Source organism: Nothoprocta perdicaria, unplaced genomic scaffold, assembly GCF_003342845.1.
Source record: "Nothoprocta perdicaria isolate Ctin4 unplaced genomic scaffold, notPer1 scaffold_2, whole genome shotgun sequence".
NCBI lineage: Eukaryota > Metazoa > Chordata > Aves > Tinamiformes > Tinamidae > Nothoprocta > Nothoprocta perdicaria.
The window spans coordinates 1,078,453-1,087,655 of record NW_020455204.1 but is presented as its reverse complement, the minus strand read 5'-3'; the positions used below and the strand labels follow the sequence as shown (position 1 = coordinate 1,087,655).

At 50.1% G+C, this 9,203-nt stretch overlaps 1 protein-coding gene across 1 annotated transcript in view; it reads right to left on the bottom strand.

The window, feature by feature from the left end:
* Positions 1–8,068, bottom strand: part of LOC112945775 (cytochrome c oxidase subunit 6A1, mitochondrial) — a 9,059-nt gene extending 991 nt beyond the window's left edge. The window contains exon 1 of the mRNA XM_026037437.1: positions 8,053–8,068. Within this exon, the coding sequence (XP_025893222.1) occupies positions 8,053–8,068 (16 nt within the window). The remainder of the gene's footprint in view (positions 1–8,052) is intronic.
* Positions 8,069–9,203: the final 1,135 nt, after the last annotated feature.

Genomic DNA, 9,203 nt, shown 5'->3' with positions numbered 1-9,203 from the left:
GACCGGGCCCGGCTCCCCCGCCGCCGCTCGGCAACTCTCGCGGGGCGCTCGGGCTGCGCTCGGCAAAACCCGGCAGCGCCCGGGCTGCGCTCGGCAGCGTTCGGAACGGCCCGGGCTGAGCTCGGGACCGCTCGGGCTGCGCTCGGCTCCGTCCGGGCCTCAATCGGCACCGCCTGGGCTGCGCTCGGCATCGCTCGGGCCTCGCTCGGGCTTCGCTCGGCACCACTCGGGCTGAGCTCGGCGCCGCTCGGCACCACTCGGCATCACTCGGGCTGAGCTCGGGCTGAGCTCGGCGCCGCTCGGGCTGCGCTCGGCGCCGCTCGCCAACCCTCGGCGCCGCCCGGCGCCCAGCGGAACCGGAACCCCCGCGCCGGGGCGGGCCGGGGCGGCGCGGCGCCGCGCGTGCGCAGTAGCGCTCCCACCTCGCGCGTGACCTTGGGACGCGGCGGCCGGGCGGCTTTGCTGCGCAGGCGCCGCGCTGCGGGCGTGCGGGGGAGGGGGCCGTTAGGCGCGTGACGTCATGGCGCGGGGCGGCTGAGGGGGTTGGCGCCATCTTAGGTGCGGGCAGCCCGGCGCGGGGTGTAGTGAGGGGGCTGCAGCGTAGGGGTCATGGGGAGTTTTGACGTACGCGCCGGGCCTGGAGGTCCAGCGGGGCTTCGTGCGGCTCCCCAGGCCTCCATGGGGGTCCCGGGGGACCCAGCGGGTCTTCGTGCGGCTCCCCAGGCCTCCATGGGGGTCCCGGGGGACCCAGCGGGTCTTCGTGCGGCTCCCCAGTGCCTCCATGCACTGTTCTCACTGCTGCCTGACAGGCTTTTGTGCAGCCTTCCCATGCCTCCCTGTGTCCTCCTTTATCATCCCCAAAGCTGCAGTGAATGTCTGTGTTAGTTGTTTAGGAGACTAACGGGGCTGACTCCCCTCCTTTCTCAAGGTGGTGTAAATTGGGGGTCACTGCCAAATTACACAAAGAAATTCCACCCAGTGCATTTTTTTTTTTCTGAGAAAAGACATGAGGATATTTAAAGGAAAAACAGGTATTTTTAAATGAGAATATTGAGAAATGATTTGATACCTTGTATGCAATAGGTAATGGTTGTTATCACTGTCACAGTTGTGCTCATCCTGAGAGCAGAGCACACGTCATTATGAAGGAAAGTATCGGTGAAGGTGGAACTGCAGCTGTGCCAGTGCCTTAGTAGCTCCGCCTGGATTACGGCTACAGGATGTGGGATTCATCTTTTGGACACAGCCCTGGCAATGTCTCCAAACCCATGTGAGGGATGAAATGCTTGGCGGTCCGGACTCGGCTATATCTTGGTCTCTGTCTGGTTGGATATGCCAATGTGATGGACAGTGCCTGATCTGACCACTCTCTGCCACGGTTCGGTTTAGCGAAAGGCTGAGGGAGTGCAGTGAGAGTTCAGCACAGGTGGAGTTGCCTCCCAGGCTGTGCAAGGTTTGTAACACAAAGCTTAGAAGTATTTATATGAAGCACAGACATGCTTAAGGAAGCAATAAGCTTTAGCACAGGTAACAGCTCTAAAAGTTAGAAAGTTCTACAAGAGCAGCACTGCAGTGTAACTCAGAATCAAAGGACAATTTCAAAGTATTTGTTTTTCACATTTTTTTTTCTTTCACTTAGTTGCAGTGGCAGATAAGTGGGAAGATGAGGAGGCAGATAACCGCACAAATCCCTGGTGAGCTGTGGTTCACAAAAGATCTCTGATATCCAAGGCTCTGCGGGGGCAGTGCCGGTCTGGTCCGCCTGGTGGCAAACTGCTTTCGCTGGAAGTGCCGCTCCATGGGGATGGCTTGGAAACAACAAGCGTGCTCACAAGCAACACTGGGATTTCCAAGTGCGATCTCATCTTTGTGCATTTGCATGTTTTCAGGGCCCTGCTTATCCCTCTGGAATAGCAATGTCTTGCCTCCATCAGACACGAGGGGACAGCGTGCTAACAAATGCAGATATCATGCTGCGGGAGCGCGCCCGTGTCTCGAACTTCACAGAGTTTCAGGGGGATTCTTCATCTTCCCTCCCCCTCCAACCCCCCCGTAGCCCCGAAACTGCAGAAATCAATATTCTGCCATCTGTAAATCCTTTGTTCTCCTTTTCACCAGGGCTTTATCAGCTTTGTAAGTGAAGGAGGGAGGGGGAAAGGGCACTCAGAGAGCCATTGTCCCTTCTCCTGGGAATGATCGGGAAGCACTATGCAAATCTTTATTTGAAGACCCTGGGAACTGGGGAAGTGCTTTAGCTGTGAGCCCAGTAGGAGGGGAGCTCTGCATCCCTGCTCCCGCACTCCTGCCTAGTGCAAGTAGCTGGGAAGAGTTTTATTGAACTGGCAAAAGAGGCACTTTGTGCCCTTCTGTGCGGCTTTGCCCTCCTTGTATCTCCTGCTTTGTGTGTTTTTCTGTCTGTCCCTTCAAAATTCTTGCATGAGAACTGGACAGCAGGGGAGAGATTTCAGAGCTGCATTCACTAATAATGAAATCAGAACAGTGCAGTGGACAGGTCTCTCACTTCCTTCCCTTGCACACACAGGAGCTCTGCTGGGAAGCCCCCCACGAGCTCCACCAGTGCTAGCCTAACGCCGAGCGTGGCTGGCCCGGCTGCTGCTGGGACATTGGGCACAGAGCCCGTTCCAGTAAGCAATGATGCAGCTCCTCAAGAGTGACGGGATAAGACACTGTAGCCAAATCTTTAAAAAAAAAGCTGCCTTTTATCTGTGCAAAGAGTCACTGTCCAGTATCTATTTTATGAAAGTCTGAGTCCAGTCAGGCTCAGAACTCAGTGTCACCTGGTTTGTATTAGGAGAGGGTCACACTGCTGCCACCTTCCTGGAAGCTGTGTAGGGTCCTTCTTAGGACTCACAGGAAGGGAAATCTCCAGGCTGCAGGGACACATGGGTGAGGACCCGGGAAGGGAGCCCGCCAGCACAAATCCGGGTGTTTTTGTGTCAGCAGACTTTTGTAAGGGATGCCACAGTCGTTCTGTTTTTCTGACCTTTACTTTCTCTCATGGCAGCCGTCCCCCTGTTTACTTTGCAGACTTTGGAGCTTTTTTGTTTCCCAGCAACCTATAAAAATGTCTTCAAGCTACAACAGTCCTGGAAAACTCAACACTTCCCTTTGTCCTGGGCCATTGAGAAGACAGTGCTTTTTAAAAATCTCAGAATCAAGGGAACACATGCCGTGAGGCCACTTTCTCTGTTAACTTCCACCTTATATCCAAAGCAGTGTAAAACCCTGGCATTTTGATCTGCCAGTACTTTACTAATTTGACAACTGATAAGAGTATACCCCAAGCACAGTCTGTTGCACAAAATGGGGCATATGCATGGGGTCTCAATCTTTTTTTTTTTCTCAAGTGTGAATCCAGAGTGATTCATGTGAGCGAATCCCAGAGCCGTGCTGGCTAGAAGGCAGCCTGTACATGCTCCATCGCTCCCGTGAGTGCTGTCTGTGCACATACACATCCACGAACATGCTTGTCCAGTGCACTTGTCTACATGCACGCTGGTGAACAAATGCGTGTTCTCCTCGCCCACTCGCCACACGCTCATGCAAACACACACATGTTCTGAAGTGCACACATCCATTCCTTTTCTCCTATATACATTTGCACACATACGCAGGCCTTTTGAAAAGCTCCTGTTTTCAGAAAGGTTCTATTTATAGGTCCTGCCTGGTTGTGAAAGGGAGAAAGCCCCTCAGAGGGTTCTTTTCATGTGTAAATCAGCCTGTGCTGAGAGCTGTGGGGTCACTGAGAGGAAGATTTCACTCTTAATTACTCAGAGAGAAAGCAAGCAAGGGACTTTCTCAAACTAATAGTGTTATTCTTTGCTGGGGAAAGCAGATAGAGACGCTGGAGCTCCTCCTGCATCAGACATGGGGTTCTGAGTTGGTGGGTACGTGTTGCAAACACCATCAGCTTCCAGGTCAGCCTGCCCACGTATTGAGGCTGATTGTGTTCATTCTCATACCTGGGTGTTCTTCGGAGACCTGCAGAGGAGCTGAGCTAGTCTGACTATCTTTACAGTACTTTTATTGAAAATGTATGTTAGTCTGTGCTGCACGTTTCTGTGACTCCATCTGAGAACCGCTGTTCCTGCAGATAGACCAGAAAGCACTCCATTCTCTGCAAAGCAGAAAAAAATGTTCTCTAGAGGTTTGTCCTATGGACAAGACTCTGAGTTCGGCCTCAGAAACAGCGTTGAAGTCCCTTTGTGACCTTTGACAAGAGGTTCTCTACCCTATGCCTAGCTGCAAAACAGGGCATAACAGCTTCTGGATGGGGATGTAATGAGCATAAGCCAAGAGGGTGATGTTCTTGGTGACAAGGCCAGGTGAGTGCTGAGATAGAGTATTCACAAACTGTTCAAACTATTCACAAGCACTGAATGTTTTCACTGTGAACATAGTTTCACTATTCAGTGGAGCCCTGAAGCCCTGATACCAAGTTCCTCAAGCTGTGTTGGTTAAACTGCCAGGGAAGAGGAGGTTCTACCCAGGGGTACCTGTGTGAGGAAGGTAGCTGTGGGAGCCATTGGCTGATGAGGTCAGTGCTCGGGCTCTCTGCACAGGTCAGAGAGAAATGAATCACTTGTTTCTCTTGCAAATGAAGAGCTGCAGCCCCGAGCAGCCTTAGCAGAGCCCAGCATGGGGGTCCAGGCTGTTCCTTTTGTGAGCTGATGGAAATGGGGCCCGAAAGGGCTTCCCCGACGGGGTCTGTCGCAGCCTTTGTTGTCACAGCCGCGTGCAGCCTGCGCCAGGCAGCAGGTCTGGACTCAGGGTCATCCCGCGCTGAGCTGGGGGGAAAAGGCTCTGCAGCTGCAGAGCAAACTGCAGGCAACGCCGTATCCTTGTCACCCTCCGCGAGGAGAACCTCACTTCGAGATCAGCCAACCTTTCTGGTGGCTTTGGTGCACTTTTTTAACCTGCGCTATAGCAAATAAATCCAAAGGCTGTCTTAAAATAGTGTATATAGCTTGAGAAAGTCCTAGGAGTGCTCTAGGCCTCAGCTTTCCTGAAATGCTGAATAACAGTAGGGATTTAAAAAAATAAATAAATAAAACATATTTGGAGGGCTTTGGGTACAGAATACTTTATGCGTGTGAAGTTTGGCTAATATTTTGCTAATATTGAGCCAAGCACTTAAGTAGCAAGTTCTGTCAGTGAAATAACCTTTTTTTTTTTTTCTGTCTTCCTTTTGTGCTATCATGTTATTTTCTCCAAATCGCTAATTTGGAATTAACTTTATCCCACGTAGGCTGTCCCGGTTCTATTTGTCATTTTCTCCTTTCGCATCTTCACAGACGAGCGCAGGGCTTGTGCTGTGACACTGTGATGGGTGGTGCAGAAGCCTCGGGGAGAAGGTCAGAACAGACCACAGCAATTGCAGTCGGCAGCCTCGACGACTCGGGAAAATCCGGCCTCGGTGCTTGCGTGCCGAGTGCTCACACGCGCTCCGCCTGTGCCATCCTTGCCGTGTGAAGGTGTTAAAGACAAGGCAGGACATGGCAAGAGCTCTTTCCCTGTAGGAGGACTAGGAGTAGCGTTGGAGTAGGGCAAAGCAGGGGATTTAAAGGAAAGGTGCCTTAGGCTGCAGTAATTCTGCTCTGGCTTTTTCTCACTACTGTAATGTTCCAATAGCAGCTGCAAATTAGAATAATCCCAGCTCTGCCAGAGCTTGCACTAAAGAGAGAAGTGGACTTAGATTCAGATTTTGTGTTTTTCAGCCTATGCTGTTTGTGAAGAACTGATTTTTCATGCTGTTTATCTCTGTTTTTCCTAGAAGCCTCGGGAGGACTGCCTCCCCTTCCAAACCTGTTACGACATATTTAATCTGTGTGATATCAGAGCCCAGCCACTTTCAGTAGTTTGCCGAGAGAGGACACACGGTCACAATACATCTTCAGAAAGGTGAGTGTGTTCTTTATTTCCCAGAACAGCCAAGCTTAGACTACTTTGTGTTAGGGGAGCTAAAAGAGAAGAAAGATGTTTCAGGAGATGCCTGGAGACGGTTTCACATTTGGGGTAACGCTGGGGTTCACAATAGAGGCCGGTAACCAGGCAGTAGTTTGACAGCAGACATGGGGACACAGTAATGCAGTCCCTGGAAATCACAGCTGCCTGCTGAGTTATTGTGAGCTGGAGGAGCCTTTCTGTTTGTGGGCACATGGGTCTGCCTGCCTCACATTGTGGAGACATAACTGAGACATAAAGGAGGCTGGCAAATTGCAGAACACTGATGGAAGTGGGGACGACAGGCAGAAGAGGAAAACTTAAAGAGTTTGTGGACAAAAGGCAAAAGGCTGAGGCCTCATTATGAATTCCTAGCAAGCAGTTGGTCTTTAAATAAAACCTTTTTTTTTCCCCCAGTAATGTACTGATATAATGTGGGCGACAGATAAATATCTGCAACAACACTTTTTGCGCTCTCTCTGCACTGACAAATGATTTTTGTGATTACAGATGCAAACAGAGAATGGACTTTTACTTAACTACCAAGGTTGTATTTGTTCATCTACCTAAACTATTTAGGGCAGGCTGCTTAGATCACATCACAGAAAGTGGGATGCAAATGACACTGTGGGTATGGCCACATAATGGCCCCACAAATTAAGACCAGCTGAAAAGAAGACACAAAAGCAGGGCCGTTCTGATTTACTTTCCTCCTCCTAACACCCCCATCACTGCAGGCATCCTTGCCAGATTACCCAGGCCCATTCATCAGCAGCACTTGCTGTGCTGGCCCGCTCATCTCTGTCCCCTCTGACACCCTGGACATAGTCCCCAGCTCAGCACCTCCACTCTGAGTGTTCTTGGACACAATTTTGTTCTTATTTCATTACAGGGGGACCGCAGTGACACAGGGTAGCTGGTTGGTTGACCTCAGCAGGGGCTGTAATTGCACCGTATGCCCATGCTGCTCCCAGTGCTGAAATGGTGCATGCAAGGCATTCTGCCAAGCGCAGCTCCTCTCTCCTCAGTGCATACCCTCTTTTTTTATCCACTAGCAAGTGTAACAGCCTGTCCTCGTGTCCCTTGTACCCTACCACAGCTCTGGCTGCTCCACAGGGTTGTAGTATTTTAGACTGGTGCCTCATTTCCATTTTTTTTTAAACTTTCAGAAGCCTATTACTGAGTCTTCAACAGTTCCTGTAATGCAGCCTTGTGAATTACTTACCAAGGACTCACAAGTTGCTAATAGACATGTGCAGAAACCAGCTACGTAGTTGATCATTCCTGTAAATCATTAGACTCTTTACCAATTTCACTCTGGGCTTTTGCTTAAAAGCCGTCTCCCAAACTGGACACAAGACAATGGACATCAGCAGGCAGCGCTCCCAGGGCTATTGTCACGTACCAGAAAGCCTGGCTGGAGGAGCAGACATTAGGTCTGAATTTATCCTGGCGGAGAGATACGGCTGAGAGCGGAGGAGGAGGTCAGAGGCAGCTTCAAGGAAATGGCTTTGCTTTAAAATATTTCATTAGAGTTTTCACACTGGAAATATGAAGTACAGGAATACAATTGCTTCGTGGAGAAATGACATTTATTAGCAATACTGTACGCTCTCAGTACTCCATGCAGAAAGAGACAAAATATATCCTATAGCCAACTTAATAGATTTACAAGCCCCTGTTCTAAATGTGCCCCTTCCCTTCCCTTCCCTTCCCTTCCCTTCCCTTCCCTTCCCTTCCCTTCCCTTCCCTTCCCTTCCCTTCCCTTCCCTTCCCAGCTCACATATCTGGGATTACTTTTTAGTCAATATGGGTAACAGACTTTTTTTTCCCCCCAATCTCCCATTTTCTTCTGCTACAGTGACAGAACTCTGCAGGGAAGACTAACTTTATCTACATAATGTATCGGTGTCGGTGCAGCTGGGAACGCTTTTGGGATACTCACCTCACATCATTTCGCTTCCTTTCTGTGTCCATCTTTGATTTTTCCTGTTGCAATTCAGGAAGATAATCACGGCCACCCTTTCCCAAAGAGTCAGTCTTTGCCCTGTTGATCTGACAAGCTCCTTTTTTGAAGATGGTTCCCACCTGCCACTTGAGCCATGTTGCCTTGGGATGTTTTTCCTTCTCACACAGGCGGACACTGGAGATTTGGATTGGCATGGATGCCTGCAAGATCCAGCCTTCGCAGGATTATGGCAAATATCACCAGTGAGGATGTAGAAGAAGAGATGCCAGTGTGTCTGGGCTGCTTGCTTCTTTGGGGAATAGCTCGGCCAAAGTACTGAATTGGATTAATCCACATCACAGCGTGGATTAATTTTTCATGGAAAGCCAGGATTGTTTTACGTATACATATATATGTATGTATATATATATATATATTTTTTTTTTTCCTTGGAGGAGATTTGCCATCTTGGAGGCAATTCTAAAATTACTTTGTCTTAAAAAGGTGTTTCCCAGCAGACTGGCAAAACAAAAGCATGCATGTAATGCCCTACAAAGGTCATTCCCAGCCAGAACCTGAGACAGCTGAAGTACAGGCTGTCACTCTTCTCCCCTGCCAGCCCCCGTGGCATTTCGGTACCCGAGTTTGCTTGTTTTTGTCTGCACTTCAAGTAATGTTTATGCTCTTTACTGTCTCTGCCCGGCAGCGTGTCATGAGAGCCCTGTGTGCCACACAGAGCTGACTCTGCAGCCTCCTGCCGCTGTCCTGTGGGTCGGGCTGCCTGTGTCCAAGGTCTGCTGCGGGAAGGGGCTCCGCAAGCTGCTCCCGGAGTGCGGCAAAACCAGCGGTGAGCAGTCTCATTACACACCCCCTGCCCCAGGGTCTCTGTGTTTTTGAGGGAGTGCTTTGCTCATCCCCATCCCACTCCGTGCTCGCTCTGTCCCTGCCTGTCTTCTGTAGCCCTCGGCCCTGCTCGCCTGCAGTCCTGCTTCTTCCCAACATTCCGACCTTCAACATACATCTCTCTCTGCTTATAAAGTTAGAGTAAGTGGGTGGCAATAGGAGACGTATTAAGGGATGAGGCTGCTTTCTTGTCATGACAAATAAGAGGTGGCTTTAGCTTTGCACCTTTTATTTTCAGCTTCCTAAAAAGAGCGAATAAATCAAGTGTGTTGGCAAGTGCTAGAACTACTAAGGAAGGAGCCAGCAGGAGGAGCTCTCTAGACATCTCGCTTGATCATTTTTAGTCCTTTATATCTCCATGTTTCAAGGGCATCACTTTAGAGCAACT